Below are 22,731 nucleotides of genomic sequence, written 5' to 3'. Positions count from 1 at the left end.
GGGGGTAGAAGGGTTAGGATGGAGGAGGAATTCTGTAGGGGGTCCAGCTTAAGGACTATGGTGACGCCGGTGTTGCCAATGGCATCAAGCAGATACTCGGGGAGCCCTATTGTGCAGTCCACAGTAAAGATCTGGAACCAGCTGAGGAAGCACTTTAGGATAGAGGGGATGTCGGTGTTAACGCCATTGTGTGAAAACAATGGTTTTGTGCCGGATGGGGGGATAGACAGCACGTATAGAAAATGGAGAGAAGTGCGCTGGTTAAGGTGAGGGATTTGTGTCTGGAAGAAGGGTTTGCCTGTATGGATGAATTGAAGGAGAAGGTAGAGTTCCGGAGCGGAAGTGAGTTTAGGTACCGGCAGGTAAAGGACTTCACATGGAAGGTTTGGAAGGAGTGCCCCAGGTTGCCGAGGTACACCCTGCTGGAGTGATTGTTGCTTCTACATGTAGAAGAGAGGGCAGGATTGGAGACATATACAGGTTGAGCCGGACCCTTTGGTGTCAATATTTGCGACATTGGAGAAGTCGGAGCTGATGGAGGGGAGGAAGGCCGATGTTGTGGCTTTCACCTCTCTGATTGCCCAGTGACCAGTTTTATTGGAGTGGCAGTCAGCAACGCCACCACGCGCCCATGTTCTCTTGCTGGAGGAGAATTGCTACTGATTTACGTTCCCCCCGAAAGCGCAAATAAGGAAGCAATTCAGTACCCTTGCCATGCAAATAAACGTCCAGTGAAGGAGTACAAATTTGATTGCCTGGCCATTTAAGCTGGCTAAAATAAGGTTTCAGTATTTGGGTATTTATATGGCCCATGACTAGGCCATGATGCATAAGTGGAACTTGGCCAGCTTGGTAGAGGGGGTAAAAGCGGATTTGAAGAGGTGGGATATTCTGCCGCTGCCCTTGGCCGGAAGGGTACAGACTAAAAATGAACATTTTGCCAAGGTTTTTATTTGTTCTTCAGTCCCTTCCGATATTCCTTTCAAAGGCGTTGTTTCAGAGGGTGGATGAATTAATTTTGTAATTTGTATGGGCAGGAAAGATGCCAGGATCCTGAGAGCCTTTTTGCAGAGAGGACAGCAGGTGGAGGCACTGGCGCTCCCAATTATTGTTGGGCGGAAAATTTGGAGACGATGAGACATTGCTGGGGGTCGGAGTGGGTGCAGGTGGAAAATGCCTCCTCTGTGGGGGCATGATTAAGGGCTCTGGCGACGGCCCCCTCCTGTTCTCCCCAGATAGGTATACCAACAGTCCAGCCATGGGAGTCGCCCCCAAGATATAGAACCAGTTGAGATGGTACTTGGGTGTAGTGGGTATGTCGGTATTGGTCCCAATATATGGGAATCATAGACTCATACCAGCAGGGATAGACGCGATGTACAGAAACTGGCATTGGGATGGGGTAGAGCTGGTAAGGGACCTATTCTAGAGGGGAGGTTCATGAGGCTAGAGGAGTTGCAGGGGAAGTTTCAGCTACCATGGGGGAGTGAATTCAAGTACATACAGATACTAGATTTTGTACAGAAGGAGCTTCCCTCATTTCCTCAGCTGCCAAAGTATACGCTATTGGATAAAATAATCGTGAACACAGCCCAGTCCATCACGCGAACCCGCTTCTCATCCATTAACTTTGTCTACACTTCCCGCTGCCTTGGGAAAGCAGACAGCGTAATCAAAGACTTCTCCCACCCGGGTTATTCTCTCTTCCAACCTCTTCCATCGGGCAGGAGATACGAAAGTCTGAGAACACGCACTAACAGATTCAAAAACAGCTTTTTCCCCGCTGTCACCAGACTCCTGAATGACCCTCTTGTGGACTAACTGATTTCTCCACGCATCTTCTCTACTGAGTAGTACTACATTTTGTATGCTTCACCCTTTGTTTATGTCTATGTGTTTACATTGTGCATCTATCGAATGTCCTATGTTTTTCATGTATAGAACAACCTGTCTGGACTGTACGCAGAACAATACTTTTCACTGTACCTCAGTGACAATAAATCCAAATCGCTGACTCAGGATGAACTAGGGGAAGGGAGGATTGTGGAGATTGTGATAGTTGAGTCTAGAGGTAACAAAGGAGGACAGGGGTAGAGTCAGAAGATATTAGAAATTAATGGACTTAGTGATGGCATGAATATGAGATCAGAAACTAATCACGGGATCAAATGTGAGATTAAGGTTGCAACAGGCTGGCTTAATTTCAGACCGTTGCCAGGGAGACGGATGAAGTCAGTTGCTAGGGAACAGAGTTTGAAGCAGAGACTGAAAACAATGGCTTTAGTCTTCCCAATGTTTTATTGTAGGTATTTATGTTCATCTAGTACTGGATGTCGGATAAACAGCCTAATAATATAGCAACAGTAGAGGAATTGAGAGATGGTGGTGAGGTAGATGGTGGTGGCTAGGGCAGGGGAGAGCATAAAAGAAAGCTTGGCCAGATGGACTAGTGGAAGGGAAGGATGCAGCAGAGGCAGCTGATTAAATCGTCTCAATTCTCGTGAGAGAGAAGCTGGGTGTTGTCAGCATACGTGTGAAAACCAACTTGATGATGTTGCCACGGGTGTATTTGAGAAATAGAAAGGGGCCCAAGGATGGATCCCGGGGGTGACCAAGGCCAATGGTGAAGGAGCAGGAGAAGCCATTGCATGTGATTCTCCAGCTACAATTAGATAGATAAGAATGGAACTTGACAAGGGCAGTTCCAACCAGCTGGATGACAGTGGAGAGGCGTTGGAGGAGTACGGTGTGGTCAGCCCTGTTAATGACTGCAGACAGGTCAAGAAGGACACGACGGGAATCTTTACCTTTGCCACAGTCACAGAGGGTGTTACTTGAGAATTTGACAAGAGGTGTTTCAGTACTGTGGCAAGGACAGAAATGTAATTGGAGGGCTTCAAACATCAAGTTCCGGGAAAGATGGGAACGAATTTGGGAGATGACAACATGTTTGAAAACTTTGGAGAGGAAAGGAAAGTTTGAAATGGGAAGGTAAGTTACAAGGACGGTGGGATCAAGGATTTTTTTTTGAGAGGGGTGATGATGCCATATTTAAAGGAAAGAGAGACAGCACCTGAAGAGAGAGAACCCTTTACAATACTGGCTAATATGGGGGCCAGGAGAGAGGCTAGGTGAATCAGCAGTTCAGTGGGAAAGGATTGAGCAAACAGAAAGTGGGTCTCGTGGACAAGGAGAGTTCAGAAGGGACATGAGGGGAGATGGGAGAGAAACAAGATAAAAATGCAAGTTCAGGGCTAGGGCAGGGGACAGCATAAAAGAAAGCTTGGCCAGATGGACTAGTAAAAGGGAAGGATGCAGCAGAGGCAGCTGATTAAATCACCTCAATCCTCGTGAGAAAGACGTAGAGCTCCTTGCACTTATTGGAAGAGAAGGTGGAGGAGACGGGTAACAGGGGTTTACGATGACAATTTGCAGTTGAGAAAAAAATTGGGTATTATCTTTGCATTCCAGGATAAATTTTAAGCAGCTTTAGCCGCCTAGAGCACGATCCGATAATATCTTGCATCTAGGAGATCCCAAAGTAGAAATATTTAAGGGAAAGTGTGGCAGCAAATTTGCATACAGCAAGGTCTGACAATTGCAGTGCTGATTCAAGGACAACTACTGGCCAAGATACTCAGAGAACTCTTTGAAAAGCCACCATGAGATTTTTTCATATCCATCTCAACAATCAGACAGGGCTCCTTTAATGTCTCACCCAAAAGTCAGGGGGCTGGATTCTCCGTTCCTGAGACTAAGTATTGACCCCGGGCAGGACTCATCGACTTTCACGATAGCAAATCTGGCACAGAATCTGGACCAATTCAGCAACTGTGGAGGGGCTAGCACCGGCACCACGTGGAACACAACCGATTCCAAAGAAATATGGTGCAGGATTCGCCAGGTCCGTGGATAACGCACAGGTGGCTGACAAGCTGCAGCTATGTATACAAATTACAATCCCCACACACACTCATCCCAGCCAACAACATGGCATTGGTTGCACTGGGGCATATCCCTCCTGCTGATGGATTGGCTGGAGCCAGAGGGCACCAAGGGAGTGCACTTGGGGGACACCCATATGACCTGTGGCCCTAAATTCATAGTGGGCAGCCAGCAGCGTGCGCAGCTGCATGGTTGCCTGGCAGGCTGTAGCAATGGTGCTCCATGCCTGTCCACTCCGACCCCACAGACCACCACCTGGCCACCCCCTCCGGCACTGGCAAACGTTCCCTGGCCATCAGCACAACTGTCAGTAAAATATGGTGATGTTGGACACTCTCCGTACCCCCTCTCTCCCCCTCAGCAGCCACGATGCCAGTTTCACAATTTTTAAAAGCACAAATGAAGCTCGCAGTCAGGAATTCGGCTCATCGGAGGAGGAGAATCTCCGCCCAATCGCGTTTCGCGAGACCGGCGTTGGCCGAGAGAATCCCGCCCAGGATCTTTGATAATGCACCACTCCCTCAAAACTGCAGTACTGTGTCAGTCTCCATTGTCTGTTCAAGTCCTGCAGTACAGTGTAAACCGGACAACATTCTCTTGCTACAAAGTATTAAGTATGCGGTTGGTCAGTTATTGCGCAATTTAGACTTCATGTTCATCATGTTTGGAAACAGTGAATTAAGAAAATACTTTTTTTTGGATAAGCTATTAATTTATACTGCAGGAATACCTGAAACTCTAGTTGATGTTCTTGAAGTTTCTCCAAATGGCATAGACGTTGATTCAAGAGCGTGTTTAACTGTGTCTCCAGGTCTCTGACTCTTTCTTGCTGTTCTTTGGGCCCTGGATCCTGAGCCCGAGCTTTTGCTTGATCTTTTACAACCTGCTTCATCTGTTGATCCATTTCCTGGAGTTTAGTTCCCAATTCAACCACAGTAGAAAGCTTAGTTTCAAGGTCACTCTGGGCCTAAATTTAACAAATCACAAATAATTGAAAGCTACAATAGCTATCTCAAAAACATAAATTTCATTGACACGACTAAATCCCCTTCTCAAATTGTGGTATAATTATTGCATGAACCAAATAATTTGCGTGCCATTTGTATTTTATCAATATAATTATTTTTTAAAACGTTAATTCTTGGGATGTAAGCATCCCATTGAGAAATTGCTGGTTGGCGCCATTCTTAAACTGCTATAGTCAGTCTGGTAAATAACATCCCAACTTGAAGCTCAAAGAACCAAAAACAGTTCAGCACAGGAACAGGCCCTTCGACCCTCCAAACCGGCGCCCATCATTATTCCTGTCTAAACTAAAACCTTCTGCACTTCCGGGCGGTACGGTGGTACAGTGGTTAGATCCTGGCCCCGGGTCACTGTCCGTGTGGAGTTTGCATCCTCACCGTGCCTGCATGAGTCTCCTCCCCACAACCCAAAGATGTGCACGGTATGTGGATTGGCCACGCTAAATCGCCCCTTAATTGGAAGTTTTTTTTTTAAACCTTCTGCACTTGCAGGGTCCATATCCCTCTATTCCCATCCTATACATGTATTTGTGAAGATGCCTCTTAAACTAAAATTTTGGAATTAAAAGTCCCAATACTCGAGACTTCCAGTAGCAGCCATGGTGTGAGTGGTCGCGCATTTGGCAGCTCCCGCTCGAGGCTGTTTTTTTGGACCATTTCCCCATTTGTAGGGTGGATGTTTTGTGGAAAAAAGGTGTTGGAGTGACTGGAGAAAAATTGGACTCCACTGGTGGGGCTGGTGGATTGATCCACGAACCAGAAGTGGGTTGCGAAGAAGGGAGCAGTTGGAGGAGAATTTTTGTGCGGCACAGGTCAAGATGGCGGAGGGTAAAGGGTCGACGGACCAATTGGTGGACTTTTTTAATGAAAAGTTTAGTCGACAGGAGGGAGACCCAGGAGGACCTAGCCAAGGCGTTGAAAGCGGGAATTGATCGTGTGGAAAAGAGGCTGGAGTCCCGGGGCCAGACTAATCGTAAGTGGAGGAACACGAGGAGCAGCTTGCCTTGTTGCTAGCCGAAATAGGTGTGGTGCGGGAGACACAGAAGCAATTAAAGGAGAAGGTGGAGGACTTGGAGAATCGCTCCCGGAGGCAGAACTTAAGAATTGTGGTGATGCCTGAAGGCATTGAGGAAGCAGACGCTGGCTCGTAAGTAGTCAAGATGCTAGAAAAGTTGATGGGGGAGGGGCCTTTGACCGGCCTCTGAAGGTCGACCGACCGCACAGGGCGCTGATGAGAAAGGCGCAGGTGAATGAGCCGCCAAGGACGATGGTGGTACGTCTTCACCGGTTCCTGAACAAGGAGAAGATATTGAGCTGGGCAAGGCAGATGAGGAGATGCACCTTGGAGTGGAGCGAGCTTCGGTATTCAATAAGGATCCACATAAAAGGATAGAACACAAGAGAAAAGCTTATGGTGTTGAGGGTAATATACTAGCATGGTTGGAAGACTGACTAACTAACAGGAAACAGAGAGGCAGGATAAATGAGTTATTTTCAGGATGGCAAATTAATGGAGTGTCCCAGGGATCAGTACTAAGGCCTCACTCAACTGTTTACAATCTACATTAATGACTTGGACGAAGGCCCCGACTGCATTGAATCCATATATTCTGACAATACAGATTGGTAGGAAAGCCAGTAGGGTACAAAGAGACTGCAAATAGATATAGATAGGTTAAGTGAGTGGACAAAAAATTGGGAGATAGAGTATGATGTGGGAAAATGTAAGGTTGTTCACTTTGGCAAGAAGAATACAAAAGCAGATTATTTAAATGGACAGACACTGCAGAATTCTGCGATACAGAGGAACATGCGTGTCCTTATACATGAATCACAAAAAGTCAGCATACGTGTACAGCAACTAATTAGGAAGGCAAACAGAGTTGGCCTTTATTGCAAAGAGTATGGAATGCAAATGTAGGGTAGCCTTGCTACAACTGTACAGGGCATTAATGAGACCACACTACTGTGTACAATTTTGGTCACTTTATTTAAGGAGGAACATACTTGCATTGAAACAATTCAGAGAAGATTACTAGACTGATAGCTGGGATGAGGGGCTTGACTTATGAGGAAGGGCTGAGCAAGTTTGGCATAAAGTCATTGGAGTTTAGAAGAATAAGAGGTGATCGTATTGAAAAATATAAGATCCTGAGGGGACATGACCGTTTCAAATAAGGGGTCTTTCATTCAAGACAGATGCGAAGGAATTTCTTCTCTTGGAGGGTTGTTAATCTTTGGAATTCTCTATCCCAGAGAGCAGTGGTGGCTGGATCATGGAATAAATGCTCGGCAGAAGAGGCAAGAGGGCCGGAGAAATTTGGAATAGACCTCTTACCCCCCTAAATTGCTATTTCTGAAATTACATGCCTAAATAGTATACTGTTACATAACACTGCATTTTCCAGCAACTTCACTACCAAAAATAGGGAAAGAACCAATAAATCAACTCTTCAGATCATACAGAATTTTTTAACAGTCTACTGTAGTCAAATTGCTCAAAGCAAAGATTTTTATTGTGGGGTTATATTGCACTTCCTCTTCCTCCTCCTATTTAGATCCTGTTGCACCTTATACTGGCTGAAAGTTTGGGTAACTAACCTGAAACAATATCTGCCAATGCTTTTATGAACCCAGCCACTAGATGTCAAAGAGCAGCCTGGGATCACAAAAGGATAATAACTCAACATATGTGGAATTATTGACAAGGGTCATGTTCTACTATTTAATAATAGTGCCATGTATCACCAAAGTGCAATGTTGTTATGCCATAAAACCTTACTCAATAAAGAAAAGGCTCCAGCAAACAAAATTAACGGCATGGTCATTAAACTCCAAAAGGACATTGCCCGACCTACTCCAGAATCACTATTCTTGTATTTTCATATTTAATGATTCAGGCAAAAATCTTAAAAACTACCACAATCACAACATTCGACTATAAATGACTAGGCAAAGCAACTTGTCCCTTGATCATGATCAGTGCTATATCTGGCCAGTTACCAAGAAGCATTTTTGTGTCTGTGAAAACAGTACTGCTAAATACTGATGATAGTAGTTTTCATGCAAAACTCCAAAGGTTAATATTAGAAGAACGGTATAACTGCAATTTGCATATGCAACTTATCGCTGGTAGAATGGCAAGCCATATGTAGTCCCAGATCGCAGTAAGTATTGCTGAACATTCCTCATATAGATTTCACCAACCTTGAGGAGAGGTGCACTGGCAACAATGGCTGCTGCAGTGGCAGCTGCTGTAGTTGTGACAGAATTGAGGTGATGGTGGATCTCTCTTGCATCGCGTGTAAAAGGCTCCTTATTTTCAACAGAAGATTTGTGCAGAAGCTGTACTTCCACCTTTTTCCCGATATGACCACTCTGTCCCTTTCTGTGTTAGGCAGAGAAAATATAACTTGGGTCACACAATATCCAGTGTGACAAGTGTGATCAGTGGTTTTTATATTACAGAAATATACAAATTTTGCAATCAGTACCATTTGGTAGTTCAGTGCTGTGGTCTCTACAACATAATGACTAATAGTTATCAACCTAACAAATTAATAACTGGTTCTAAGTGCAGGTTTTGCTGAGAAGAAGTTTAGGATTAATTACTAGCAAACTCTATTTTCAGTATTTGCACAACAGAAGCACACAATTTATGTTCAGTTGAAAAATGGATAAAAACAGGAATGTCAATGGAGAAGCTCCAACTGATGGATATTTTAAACCTGTATTATGTTGTTCAACGCAATCATATCTCAATATTTCTTTCTACAAGGTTATCTGAAATAAGACAACTTTGACAGTTCGACAATATAAGCACAAATTGATGACGGTTATTTAAAACAATTTAGTTAAAAACTTGTATCTATTTTAAGTGTCAATCTAACATTTGAAAATAAAACCGAAAGGAGGTATTTATAATATTTAAAAAGTCAAAAAATGTCTAACACTCCAGGATCCAGCAAGGTCTCCAATTTCAATGGCATGTTAAGAGGAGAAAAATCATTTTTCTCCATGATCATGATCAATTGATTATAATCAATTAGGCTCTCAGTTCAGTGGTATTTGCTTTACTGCTCTCATAATATATTTTTCTCCCAAATCAGATTGAATGTATCACAGCTCAGCATTTTTGGAGGAAATAGAAGTGATTTGTATGTGATTTTTTTAAAAAACATTTAGCATTTTAACTTTAGGAAATATTTCAATGATTTTTTCAGTAAAGGCAATGGAGTCAGTCTAAAAAAAAGTACTGGTTTATTCACAACAGAAATGTATAAACACACACACACACACACAGACAGAAGACCCGGTTAGACTTCACCGATCCTTTCTCTCTGGAGGTCTGTTCTAGCCAGACCTACCTATACAACAGTCCCCGCCCCGTAGTTAACGGAGGAACATATACTCCTTGTGCCACACGGAGACTATCATAAAACTGCCCATGTGCTTTTTGCGGGATATTACACCCCTCTTTCCCCCTCCCCCACCAAAGTCTTAAGATCCCTTCAAGGGAAGTCGAGAACGATAAAGACAATGAGAAGAGGTCAGGTAGACTGTTGACGACAAAGGAACAGAAGATTCCGGCTCTGGCCCCGCAGGTTGAACAGGCGCTTCGACAGAGGCACTTTGCACCCCTGTGGTAGAATTGGAATAGCTGGAGTATGGCGAGCCAAGGAACGACGCTCGGCTGGAATGCCAGGGCGGAGAATCTACAGATGGTAGCCGGGCAACAACATCCTGGTCAGAGACTTCCATGGTCACCGTATCCATATCAGAATCTGAGGGCCACACATCTAGCATTTCGGTATCCCAAGGAGAAGATGGCTGTAGCAGAGCAGGAAACGAAGGCAATGCAGTTGGCAATAGCGGGGCGGATCGTGCATGAAGAGGTGTTCCAGCAGTCAGTCGGATCGCAGACGGGAACAGCCGAGAGTACAGCGGAGGAGCAGTTAAATGGCCACAAATGTGATCAAGGTTCCTCTTCATTAGTTGGACGCGCACACGCACTTAATATGAGAAGGGACTGGTCTGGCGAACGATGACCCCTGGAAGCCAGCGAGGACCCCCACCAAAGTTGCAAGCTGAGATCTGCTGGTCATGTGTGAAATAGCATAGTGGGCGAGGCCCAATGGGATAATGCCCTTGCAATTCTTGTGAGCGATGCATCTTAGCGCCAATGACGGGGAGAAATAACCCGAAACGAGTGCAAAGACCACGACCATCAACAACTCGGCCGGGCCAACTTCGTGACTGCATGCAAAGTAGTGTGGTATGAGAAAAGAAATCGAACCAGCTTGGACTCTACCGATCCCGTGGATTGTTGTTTAGGCCCCGTTTGATAATCTGGATAGCACATTGCGCCAATCCATTCGATGTGGGGCGATAGGGCGCCATGCAGACATGTCAGGTACCTTTTGACTTCATGAAGGAGGCAAACTTCTCGCTAGTGAAAAAGGCCCTGTTATCCATAACTAGGACCTCCAGCAAACCATGTGTGGAAAAAGAGGCATGCAGTCGGTTGATGGTGGCGCAGGAGATGGTAGACAACATTTTATATATCTCCAACCATTTTGAATGCACACAATCACCAGGAACATAGAGCCCTTAAATGGCCTGGCGAAATCTGCGTGAACCCGGGCCCAGGGATGTGGAGGTTGTTCGGAATGGGTTAAGAGACATTACAATTACGGGTTAGGTACGTTTTGGCGCAGCCATTTGGGCGCGGCCGTTGTGGCGCGGCCGTTTTGGCGCCAGCCGTTTTGGCGCCGGCTGTTTTGGCGCTGGACGATTTGGCGCCAAAATAACATTTCTTTATTTGTGAATTAGGTGAGTTGGCTGCTGGTGCGGGTGCGTTGAGTTGGGTGCTGGTGCATTCTATCACCATCTTTTTATATATTTTTTAACTAAACCAATTCGCATACCCATATGATGGCTGAGGCAGTATCAACGAAATGTGGTATAGAAAAATTTGTTCATAACGGATTCCTTTACGTCTTTGACAAAACAAGCAAAGGTGACAGCGAAGTGAAATTTTGGCGTTGTGAGCAAAAAAACCGGTGCAAAGCACGTCTCCATACTAAAGATGCAAACGTGGTGAGGCAGCTGAACAGCCATTCGCATGATGCTTCTGCTGCACAAGTAGAGGTTGCACTCGTGAAAACTAAAATAAAAAAGAGAGCACAGGAAACCCTTGAGGCACCGACTGTAGTTGTTAATGAATGTTTGACAGACATATCCCAAGCTAGTCTACCAGCCATTCCTAATATATTTGCTTTGAGGAGAATGATAAGCAGAAAGCGTAATTATGTATTGAACCAATCCAAGTGATTTACAACAATTGATTGTGCCAGAATGCTACAGGATATATGTCCCTCAACCAGGAGTGGAAGAAATTTTTTTACTTTGTGATAGCGGACCAGGTCACGACCGGATATTAATCTTCGGAAGACAGAGCTGGCTACAGCACTTATTGACATCTGATATGTGGTTTGCAGATGGCACATTCAGTATTGCTCCCAGCCTCTTTTCTCAGATATATGTAATCATGGTAAAAAAAAACACGGAGGAGTTACTCCTACGGTTTATGCTCTTTATGCTCAAAATATGCAAAAACATCTAGCTAGTATGGGGTTCCGTAGTTTGTATACCACTGATCCAGATTTCGCGTTAAAAGCTAAAATGATTATTGCCATTGCCTTTGTACCTTTGAACAAAATCGATGAATATCTGGATGCTTTAGCGACCCAACTGCCGCAAGAACTTCAAGATTTACTCAACTGGTTTGAAGATACATATGTTGGTCGCCTGAACAGACGAGGAAATGGTAGACGAACACCTTTATTTCGCCCTGAGATTTGGAACTTTTATCAGAGAACATTAAACGGGGAAGACTGCACAAACAATAATGCGGAGGCAGCCCACCGTCGATTGAAATATGAACTTGGCATGCATCATCCCACCATATGGAAACTAATTGATGGCCTGCGTAAAGTACAGAAAGGTAGAGATGCATATTATGAAAGGTTACTAGCCGGCCATGAACCGCCACAAAGACTAAAAAAGTATAGAGATGCAGATAAAAGAATACATGAAACTGTTCTTAAATTTGAAAACATGGATGCTCTCGAGTACTTGAGGAGCCTTGCTCATAATTACCAAATGAACTAAACTAAAGGTTTTTTAACTTTAGCTTTTAACTACATGAACTAATTTAAGGTTTTTAACTAAATGAACTAATTTAAGGTTTTTAATTTACAATAAAGATAAAAGAATACATGAAAGTGTTCTTAAATTTGAAAATTTGAGTACTTGAGGAACCTTGCTCATAATCACCAAATGAACTAAACTAAATGAACTAATTTAAGGTTTTTAAATTTACTTGCAACAATTTGCAACAAGTTACTAGCCACAAAAACTAAAAGAATTTCTGTCGTCTGCGCCCAAACGGCCGCGCCAAATTGGCTGCGCCCAATTGTCCCATCCCCTACAATTACATATCAAATTGATGTTAAGTATCAAATAATTGACACTGATTTGTAAAGGGGTTGCAGGCATCAATCCAGGTTCTTTTCCATAGATGTTACACCCCATCCCCGAAAGAAAAGAGGCGGGGGAGGGGGGGGGGGGGGGGGGGGGCGGGGGAATAGTGAGAAAGCTGCCACTATCCTCCGTGCAAGGTCCTTCGGGGTCGGACGGGCCCATTCCACCCAGTACAATTTAGCACCCCAGACTTGTTCAGTTTCTCAGGGGAGGCGGGCTGCGATAACTCCCTGCTTCTGAAGTTCTTAGCAGGTTATATAGTTTGGAAGACCATCTGTCCCAACCACTGTCTTCGGGCACCTCTGCCACCATCCCGGACCTGTTTCCGGAGTTATTTTCGGGGTCTTCCCGTGACCAGGCAACAGGGGAGGAGCAGGTATCTGCACCACCGCCTCCCGCTGGCACGGGGCCCCAGGAGAAGCCCGAGGAGATCCCGCCTGTCGATGATCCCGGTGGTGGGATCAAGGCAATCCCTGTATTGGTTGGTGGGCCCGTGTCGCCCGCCGCACTCAGTGTGATGGAGGATTCAGGCCCAGAGGGCGACTGTCCAAAGGCTGTCAACCACCCAGTGTCGGGGGTGCAGGGTGCACATGAGGCGCTCTGTATCGGGGTGCGGGGCTCACTCGTGCCTGACACTGTGTCACCCCTCACCCCCTCTGGGGGACTCCCGGAATCTGGCACATCATCATTGATGGTTCTTTTGTTTTTCTGCCTCCGTAGATAGTTCAGGCAGTGCACTATTGGGCCCCTCCTCCACCAACACCCCGACTCCCGCCCTCCCCACCACCCACCTTTTCCCTCTCTCCCCACCACCAACCTTCCTTTCCCTTCTGTTGGGACAGAGGCGAGGGAATCTGGTCTCTCCAGTACAAAGTTTAGTGCTTGTACCATTTGTTTTTGTACAACTGTATTGTGAACTCTATTAATAATACCGTGGTACTGAGGGGAGGGTACCCTTTTCCCCAACACAAAATTAGTGTTTTTTTGTACCGTTTGGCCTTGTATATATTTTTTACTGTTTTAATAAAAAGATATGCAGGTGGCACTTGGGGTTGTGATAGAGTTTTGTATGGAGTGTGTTCAAGGAAAAATAAAAGGTGTTTGGGAAAGCAGAACTCTTGACTCTTTACTCAACAGCAGCCCTGAACTAACAGTGGTAGCAGAGGATGGTTGCTGGGCAAAAGCAAAGGGTTGAAAGATACAGCTTTTCCAGAAGAAAATAAAAAATTCTGCAGCAACCAAGGACTGAGTAAGAAATTTAAAAAAAATATGGCTGAACCTAGAATAAAGATGTCAGGATATGACTATCCGTCATTTTGAAAGGGGATGTATGACCAATGGAGAAGTTCAGTTGTCATGTGGACTAAAGTAACTGCTTTGGGGAAAAGGAAACAAGGTATGGCATTGGCTCTTTCTCTATCTTACCAGAGTAAAATCCGAGGCAAAGTGTTTTCTGAACTAGAATTGGACTTGGAAGGTGTAGCCATCTGGAATGGCCACTTACAACCAGGAACAGGGAAGGTCGCAAAGCATAGCGGGAAAAATGGACAATGTGAGATTCAGGCAGGCTCAGAGCCTGAGAGTGAGGGATCCAGACATATCGAAACCCCCAACCGATTAGCATTTGATGGCCCATCTCCGCCAGACAAAGGACTGATACTTAAGCGACCAATAGAACCCCAGACATTTTGGCGCCACTCCCTGTACTCGGGAAGCGTAAACAACAGGGTCAATGACTGCTTGGGACACGCCCAGCCATCAAGGCACACACCCCTTTATTGGTTCGAATCGAACACAGTGATCAGGAGTTACCCAATTAGTGGGGTCCAAACGGAAGGACCGCCCAAAAGAGCGCGAAAACCCCCCAAGGATAAAAAGAGAGACCATCATGTGGTCGGCCTCTCTTGGACCTGCCACTCCGGCAACGTCCACTTCCAAGTGCAGCACCACCAGAAGCAAGTTCAAGTTCAACGTCCGCTACCAGACGGATGAGCCCAGCTGAGCAGCAGTTACTTCTACAGACCCGATAGATACAGATCCGAACAACGGCCACTGTTCCTCTGACCTTAGCCAGGTGCCTCAAGTTAAGTACAGGTTGTCATAGTCAATAGGTGTAGTTTAACTAGTAGTGTTTATGTTGCATAATTAATTGTGTGTGTAAATAAAGTACCCTTGACCTTGAACTAACTAATTGGTGTTTGGCTCTTTGATCGATAGCCGGTTGAACCTTGTGGTGGTATCATTTGATACCTGGCAACTCTGAGCAATAGAATATGGATATCCAAAGGAAGGAGGGCAACCTCACTGACTGCCATATTCACAGTACGTAAAAAAGGCAATAAAGGTCTGGAGACTCTATTGAGCTTCATGGATAAGATTTAGCAAAAGGATGACTTATTAAGTGAATATGAATCCTGGTCAGAATTTGATAGATTTCAGAAAACAGGATATTTCTATTGAGGAGTATATAATGGAATTTAACAGACTGTACAAAAGGCTGCAGAAACACCGCCAGGAATTTCCACAGTCCGTGTTGGCATTTAAGTTACTGGACTATGCTGGAGTGACCGATATGGATAGGCTCCTGGTTTTTACAGGAGTTACGTTTGCAGTTAATTATACCTCATTTGATCAAATGATAGAGGCCTTAAAAATGTTTCTGGGGAAACTTTCAATTCCAATGGCTCTAATGGCACAAATGGGTCAGTCAGCAATAAGCAGACTGTGGAAGATGCACTATTGACAGGATGGCGAGATCTTAAGGTTACAAACAGGGCTACAAAAGTATGGAAGGAGATTGGAGCCCGGAAATTATGAGGACAGAAACCCATTTAAAACCTATAGCAGGAGGAGGGTCATGGAGAATGGTAATAGGAAAATGAACCCCAGAAATGCCAGGGCTATGATAAATCGATGTTTTCAGTGTGACTCTCAATTTCTCTATGCTTTAAACTATCCAACACGTTATAACAAAGTGTTTGAAGCTACACATGACACGGAAGAGTCAGAAGAGGAAAATCATAGTGACCAGAAAGAAGGCATTGTCCTATTAACGAGCAGTTTTACTCCGGTAATGAAATGAAATGAAAATCGCTTATTGTCACGAGTAGGCTTCAATGAAGTTACTGTGAAAAGCCCCTAGTCGCCACATTTCGGCGCCTGTCCGGGGAGGCTGGTACGGGAATCGAACTGTGCTGCTGGCCTGCTTGGTCTGCTTTAAAAGCCAGCGATTTAGCCCAGTGAGCTAAACTAGCCCAGAGTGTTGGTCCTTCTATTGCACTGTATTGGACAGTGGCTGCACATCTACTGTGTGTGGAATTGACTGGCTAAAATGTTACCTGGACTCTTTAAATGCTAAAAATCGTAACAAGGTTAAAGAATTTGAAGGTTCCACAAGTTTCAGGTTTGGGGATGATAATACCCTGAAGTCACTGAAATGAGTGGTGATCTCTTGCAATATTGCCGGAGTGTATCATTTCATTAGCACAGATGGTGTATCGAGTGAGATACCTTTGCTTCTGAGCAGACCATCGATGAAGAAAGCACACATGAAACTGGATATGGAACAGGATAAAGCAACAGTTTTTGGAAAGACGGTGGACTTACAATTTACACAGTCAGGGCGCTATTGTATTCCATTACTGACAAATATGTTTCAGTGCAGTCATTAATGAAGTGTTATTAGCAGCTGGAAATGGGACTTTAGCTGATAAAAAGCTCATTGTATTGAAACTGCATAGGCAATTTGCGCATCCACCTCCTCGGAGGCTGAAATATTTATTAAAGGATGCAGGGGTAAGGAATGAAGACTATACTAAGCTGATAGAACAGGTTAGTGATTGCTGTGAGGTTTGTAGGGAGTACAGAAGGACACCATCAGGACCAATAGTAAACCTACCCTTGGCTAGGGATTTTAATGACATTGTCGCCATGGACCTTAAGATCTGGGATAAAGCTAACAATATATCTATTTAGCATTTTGTAGATTTAGCAGCCAGATTTAGTCAATGAACCATTGTACGCAATAAAGAAAAGAGAGTAATCCTGATCAGATCATGGAAAAATGTACAGGGACAGGAATGGGCCCACCGACAAAATTCCTTCCAGACAATGGGGGAGAATTTGCTAATGATGAGTTTCGGGATGTGTGAAAACGGAAATATCACAGTCATGAATGTGGCTGTGGAAAGCCCATTTAGTAATGGTGTGTATGAAAGAAACCATACTGTAATAGATGACATGCTCCAGAAATTTTTGGCAGATCGACCAAATTGCAAGTTAAATTCATCCTTAGCATGGGTGGTTCATGCAAAGAATTTGTTGCAGATGGTTGGGGGCCCATCAATTAGCGTTTGCTGGAAATCCTAAAATTCTGTCCATTTTGGATGACCAGCCTCCTTCTTGGAAAGGGACTACAATTAGCTCTGCTTTGCTGAGCATTTAAATGCATTACATAGCAGTAGAAAAGCTTTTTTGGAAGCAGAAGTCTCTTAAAGAACTTGCAGAGCTTTAAGGCATAATATTAGCCATCAAATACTGTTTTTCGGCAAGGAGCATAGCAAACAATAAGAGAGACAATTTTAAGGAATGAAAAGGTCCAGTGAAGGTCATAGGCATAGAAGACAAAACAATTGTTTCGTAACATGGCAATCAGACTATTAGGGTACATTCATCAAGGATAATGGGTACAGATTACAAACTTTCAAATTTAGAAAGAGCAGATGAACATGATGAGGGTCTGGGGGCGCCGATAGAGTTGGAGGAGCTAGTCAGGGGGATCGGGTAAATGCAGTCTGGTAAGGCCCCGGGGCCGGACGGGTTCCCGGCAGAATTTTACAAAAAATATGTGGACCTGGTGGGTCCCCTGCTGGTGCGAACTTTCAATGAGGCGTAGGAGGGGGGGGGCTTTGCCCCTGACGATGTCGCGGGCACTGATCTCTTTGATCCTAAAACGGGATAAGGACCCCTTGCAGTGCGGATCATATAGGCCTATCTCGCTCCTTAACGTAGACACTAAGTTGCTGGCGAAGATCCTGGCTACCAGGATAGAGGATTGTGTGCCAGAGGTAATTCATGAAGATTAGACAGGATTTGTCAAGGGGCGGCAGCTCAACACGAATGTGCGGAGACTGCTCAATGTTATCATGATGCCGGCAGTGGAGGGGGAGGCGGAGATAGTGATGGCGCTGGACGCAGAGAAAGCGTTTGATAGAGTTGAGTGGGGGTACCTGTGGGAGGTGCTGGAGAGGTTTGGATTTGGGGAGGGATTCATCAAATGGGTGAGGCTGCTTTACGCGGCGCCGATGGCGAGTGTAGTCACAAATGGAAGGAGATCGGAGTATTTTAGGCTTTATCGTGGGACCAGGCAGGGGTGTCCCCTGTCCCCCCTGCTCTTTGCACTGGCGATTGAACCGCTGGCCATGGCGTTGAGGGAGTCAGGGAAGTGGAGGGGTCTGGTGTGGGGTGGGGAGGAGCACTGGGTATCGCTGTATGCGGACGACCTGCTGTTATATGTGGCGGACCCAGAGGGGGGAATGCCGGGGGTGATGGAGCTGTTAGCGGAATTTGGGGGCTTCTCGGGCTATAAGCTGAACTTAGGAAAGAGCGAGGTATTTGTAGTGCACCCGGGAGATCAGGAGGAGGGAATTGGGAGGCTCCCCTTCAGGAGGGCAGTGAAGAGTTTCAGGTACCTGGGGGTGCAGGTGGCCAGGAGTTGGGGGGCTCTTCATAAGCTTAACTTCACCAGACTAGTGGAACAAATGGAGGAGGAATTTAAAAGGTGGGACATGGTGCCGCTATCGCTGGCGGGCAGAGTGCAATCCGTCAAAATGACGGTTCTCCCGAGGTTCTTGTTCCTCTTCCAGTGCTTGCCCATCTTTATCCCTAGGGCCTTTTTTAAAAGGGTGACCAGCAGCATCATGGGATTTGTTTGGGCGCATGGCACCCCGAGGGTGAAGAGGGTCTTCTTGGAGCGGAGTAGAGATGGGGGGGGGGCTGGCGTTGCCCAACCTCTCGGGGTACTACTGGGCGGCCAACGTGTCGATGGTGTGTAAGTGGGTGATGGAGGGGGAGGGGGCAGCATGGAAACGGATGGAGAGAGCGTCCTGTGGGGATACAAGCCTGGGGGCCCTGGTAACGGCGCCGTGGCCACTCCCTCCCACGAGGTATACCACGAGTCCGGTGGTGGCGGCTACCCTCAAGATTTGGGGGCAGTGGAGGCGACATAGGGGAGAAGTGGGGGGCTCGATGGAGGCTCCGTTAGGGGGGAACCATAGGTTCGTCCCGGGGAACATGGATGGGGGATTTCGGGGATGGTATAGAGCGGGCATTAGACAGCTGAGGGACCTGTTTATTGACGGAAGGTTTGCGAGCCTGGGGGAGTTGGAGGAGAAATTTGGGCTCCCGCCGGGAAACATGTTTAGATATCTGCAGGTAAACGCATTTGCTAGACGGCAGGTGGAGGGATTCCCTGCGCTCCCCGCAAGGGGGGTGAGTGACAGGGTGCTCTCGGGGGTCTGGGTCGGGGAGGGGAAGATATCCGATATCTACAAGCTTATGCAGGAGGTGGAAGAGGCGTCAGTAGAGGAGCTGAAAACGAAGTGGGAGGGGGAACTGGGGGAACAGATCGAAGACGGGACATGGGCTGATGCCCTGGAGAGGGTAAATTCTTCCTCCTCGTGTGCGCGGCTTAGCCTCATCCAATTCAAGGTGCTGCATAGGGCCCACATGACTGGGACGAGGATGAGTAGGTTCTTTGGGTGTGAAGATAGGTGTGTCAGGTGCTCGGGGAGTCCAGCGAACCATGCCCATATGTTCTGGGCATGCCCGGCATTGGAGGAGTTCTGGAAGGGGGTGGCGAGGACGGTGTCAAGGGTGGTGGGATCCAGGGTCAAGCCAGGATGGGGACTCGCGATCTTTGGGGTTGGGGTAGAGCCGGGAGTGCAGGAGGCGAAAGAGGCCGGTGTGCTGGCCTTTGCGTCCCTAGTAGCCCGGCGAAGGATTTTGCTACAGTGGAAGGACGCGAGGCCCCCAAGCGTGGAGACCTGGATCAATGACATGGCGGGCTTCATTAAGCTTGAGAAGGTTAAATTCGCCCTGAGAGGATCGGTGCAAGGGTTCTTTAAACGGTGGCAACCTTTCCTCGACTTTCTGGCTCAACGATAGGGTACTGGGACAGTAGCAGCAGCAACCCGGGGGGCTGGGGGGGGGGGGGGGGGGGGGGGGGGGGGGGGGGGGGGATGTTGATTATGTTTGCTTATTTTATTTAAATTTGATTTATTTAATTTTAATTTATGGTTACGTTCTCTTGTGGGGGGGGGGGTGGGGGGAGTGTGATACATGTGATGTTACGGTATGGGGGGAATTGTGGGTGTTATGGGGCTGTTAGTTGCATATTACTGCTTGTTGCTATACTTGTTATATTTTTATATTTTCTGTAAAAAATTCCAATAAAAATTATTTTTAAAAAAAAGAACATGATGAGGGTCACCTGGTGAGCTTTAAATCATAATGTAAGCCATCAAATACCGTTTTTCGGCAAGGAGCATAGTATACAATAAGAGAGAGAATTTTAATGAATGGTGTCGTGTGAGAGTACCGTTAAGAAATGGATGTTTAAGCAATGTACCTTTAAGAAATGAAGCAGCTCATATTACTGAAGTGATGTCAGAGGGTTGGGGGAGCTGAGCTGAGCTCACTTCTGCTTTTGTTTTCAGGTTTTGAGGAGAAGCTGGGAGTGTTTGTGTGTTTAGCAAAAAACTGCAAGAAGAAAACACAGAACTGGTCTGTTGATGTCTTAAAATCCAAAGACTATAAGTATATTGAATGTAATCTCATGTCTGTTGGATTGGATTGGATTTGTTTATCATCACGTGTACCGAGGTACAGTGAAAAGTATTTTTCTGCGAGCAGCTCAACAGATCATTAAGTACATGGGAAGAAAAGGGAATAAAAGAAAATACATAATAGGGCAACACAAGATATACAATGTAACTACATAAGCACTGGCATCGGATGAAGCATACAGGGTGTAGTGTTAATGAGGTCAGTCCATAAGAGGGTCATTTAGGAGTCTGGTGACTGTGGGGAAGAAGCTGTTTTTGAGTCTGTTTGTGCGTGTTCTCAGACTTCTGTATCTCCTGCCCGATGGAAGAAGTTGGAAGAGTGAGTAAGCCAGGTGGGAGGGATCTTTGATTATGCTGCCCGCTTTCCCCAGGCAGCGGGAGGTGTAGATGGGGTCAATGGATGGGAGGCAGGTTCGTGTGATGGACTGGGCGGTGTTCACGACTCTCTGAAGTTTCTTGCGGTCCTGGGCCGAGCAGTTGCCATATCATGCTGTGATGCAGCCCGATAGGATGCTTTCCATGGTGCATCTGTAAACGTTGGTGAGGGTTGATGTGGACATGCCGAATTTCCTTAGTTTCCTGAGGAAGTATAGGCGCTGTTGTGCTTTCTTGGTGGTAGCATCGACGTGGGTGGACCAAGACAGATTTTTGGAGATGTGCACCCCTAGGAATTTGAAACAGCCAACCATCTCCACCTCGGCCCCGTTGATACTGACAGGGGTGTGTACAGTACTTTGCTTCCTGAAGTCAATGACCAGCTCTTTAGTTTTGCTGGCATTGAGGGAGAGATTGTTGTCGCTACACCACTCCACTAGGTTCTCTATCTCCCTCCTGTATTCTGACTCGTCGTTATTCGAGATCCAGCCCACTATGGTCGTATCGTCAGCAAACTTGTAGATGGAGTTGGAACCAAGTTTTGCCACGCAGTCGTCTGTGTATAGGGAGTAGAGTAGGGGGCTAAGTACACAGCCTTGCGGGACCCCGGTATTGAGGACTATTGTGGAGGAGGTGTTGTTCATTCTTACTGATTGTGATCTGTTGGTCAGAAAATCGAGGATCCAGTTGCAGAGTGGAGAGCCAAGTCTTAGGTTTTGGAGCTTTGATATTAGCTTGGCTGGGATTATGGTGTTGAAGGCGGAGCTGTAGTCAATAAATAGGAGTCTGATGTAGAAGTTCTTGATGTCGAGATGCTCTAGGGATGGGTGTCAGGCCAGGGAGATGGCATCTGCTGTGGACCAGTTGCGGCGGTATGCGAATTGCAGTGAATCAAGGCAGTCTGGGAGTTTGGAGGCGATGCGCTTCATGACCAACCTCTCGAAGCACTTCATTACGACTGAAGTCAGGGCCACCAGACGGTAGTCATTGAGGCATGTTGCCTGGTTCTTCTTTGGTACCAGTATAATGATGGTCTTCTTGAAGCAGGCAGGGATCTCGGAGCAGAGTAGGGACATGTTGAAGATGTCCGCAAACACATCTGCCAGCTTGTCTGCACAGGCTCTGAGTGCACGACCAGGGATCCCATCCAGACCAGTCACCTTCCGAGGGTTCACTTTCAGGAAGGTCGATCTGACTTCAGAAGCTGTGATGGTGGGTATGGGTGCGTTATGGGCTGCTGTGGTACGCAACAGCGGATCGTTGGTTTCCTGCTCGAACCGAGCATGGAATGCATTGAGTTCATCAGGGAGGGGTACGCTGCTGCTGGGCTTCGCTTTTAGCCCGTTATGTTGTTTAGGCCTTGCCACAACCGCCGAGAGTCTGTAACGCTAGTCTGTGACTCCAGCTTGGTCTGATATTCTCTCTTGGCATCTCAGATGGCTTTGCGGAGGTCATACCTGGATTTCTTGTATAGCTCAGGGTCGCCTGACTTGAACGCCTCAGACCTGTCCTTCAGTAGGGAGTAAATCTTGCGATTGAGCCATGGTTTCCAGTTAGGGAACGTACAAACTGTGTTCTTTGGCACGTAGTCGCCCACACTTTGCTGATGAAGTCTGTGACAGTTGTGGCATGCTCATTTAAGTTGGTTGCCGAGTTCTTAAATATGGACCAGTCCACTGTCTCTAAACAGTCACGTACAAACTCTTCTTTTTCCTTGGACCAGCACTGCACGACCTTCTTAGCTGGATTCTCCAGCTTGAGTTTCTGCTTGCATGCCGGGAGAAGGAGCACTGTCTTGTGGTCTGATTTTTCAAAGTGCAGTCGGGGGATGGAACGGTAGGCGCCCTTGATTTTTGAGTACCAGTGGTCAAGAGTATTGTTGCCCCTGGTGGGACAGAAGGTGTGCTGGTGTACACTTTGGCAGTACACTCTTGAGGTTGGCCTTGTTGAAGTCCTCGGCCATGATGAACAAGGTCTCCGGGTGTTCTGTTTCGTAG

The 22,731-nt window shown here is 46.3% G+C and overlaps 2 protein-coding genes across 2 annotated transcripts in view; one reads left to right on the top strand and one right to left on the bottom strand.

Moving 5' to 3' along the window:
• The window catches only part of timm9 (translocase of inner mitochondrial membrane 9 homolog), a 101,868-nt gene that overhangs the window by 17,955 nt on the left and 61,182 nt on the right, over window positions 1–22,731 (top strand). The gene's annotated exons all lie outside the window — the stretch shown is intronic.
• Window positions 1–22,731, bottom strand: part of kiaa0586 (KIAA0586 ortholog) — an 818,517-nt gene that overhangs the window by 744,167 nt on the left and 51,619 nt on the right. The window contains exons 5-6 of the mRNA XM_038780001.1: window positions 8,178–8,358; window positions 4,676–4,912 (exon numbers count right to left, since the gene is read on the bottom strand). Of these exons, the coding sequence (XP_038635929.1) occupies window positions 4,676–4,912; window positions 8,178–8,358 (418 nt within the window). The remainder of the gene's footprint in view (window positions 1–4,675; window positions 4,913–8,177; window positions 8,359–22,731) is intronic.

The sequence above is a fragment of the Scyliorhinus canicula genome, chromosome 2 (assembly GCF_902713615.1).
Source record: "Scyliorhinus canicula chromosome 2, sScyCan1.1, whole genome shotgun sequence".
In the NCBI taxonomy this organism is placed as follows: Eukaryota; Metazoa; Chordata; class Chondrichthyes; order Carcharhiniformes; family Scyliorhinidae; genus Scyliorhinus; species Scyliorhinus canicula.
Note: the sequence above shows the minus strand (reverse complement) of the source record. Positions and strands in the feature narration are given on the sequence as shown.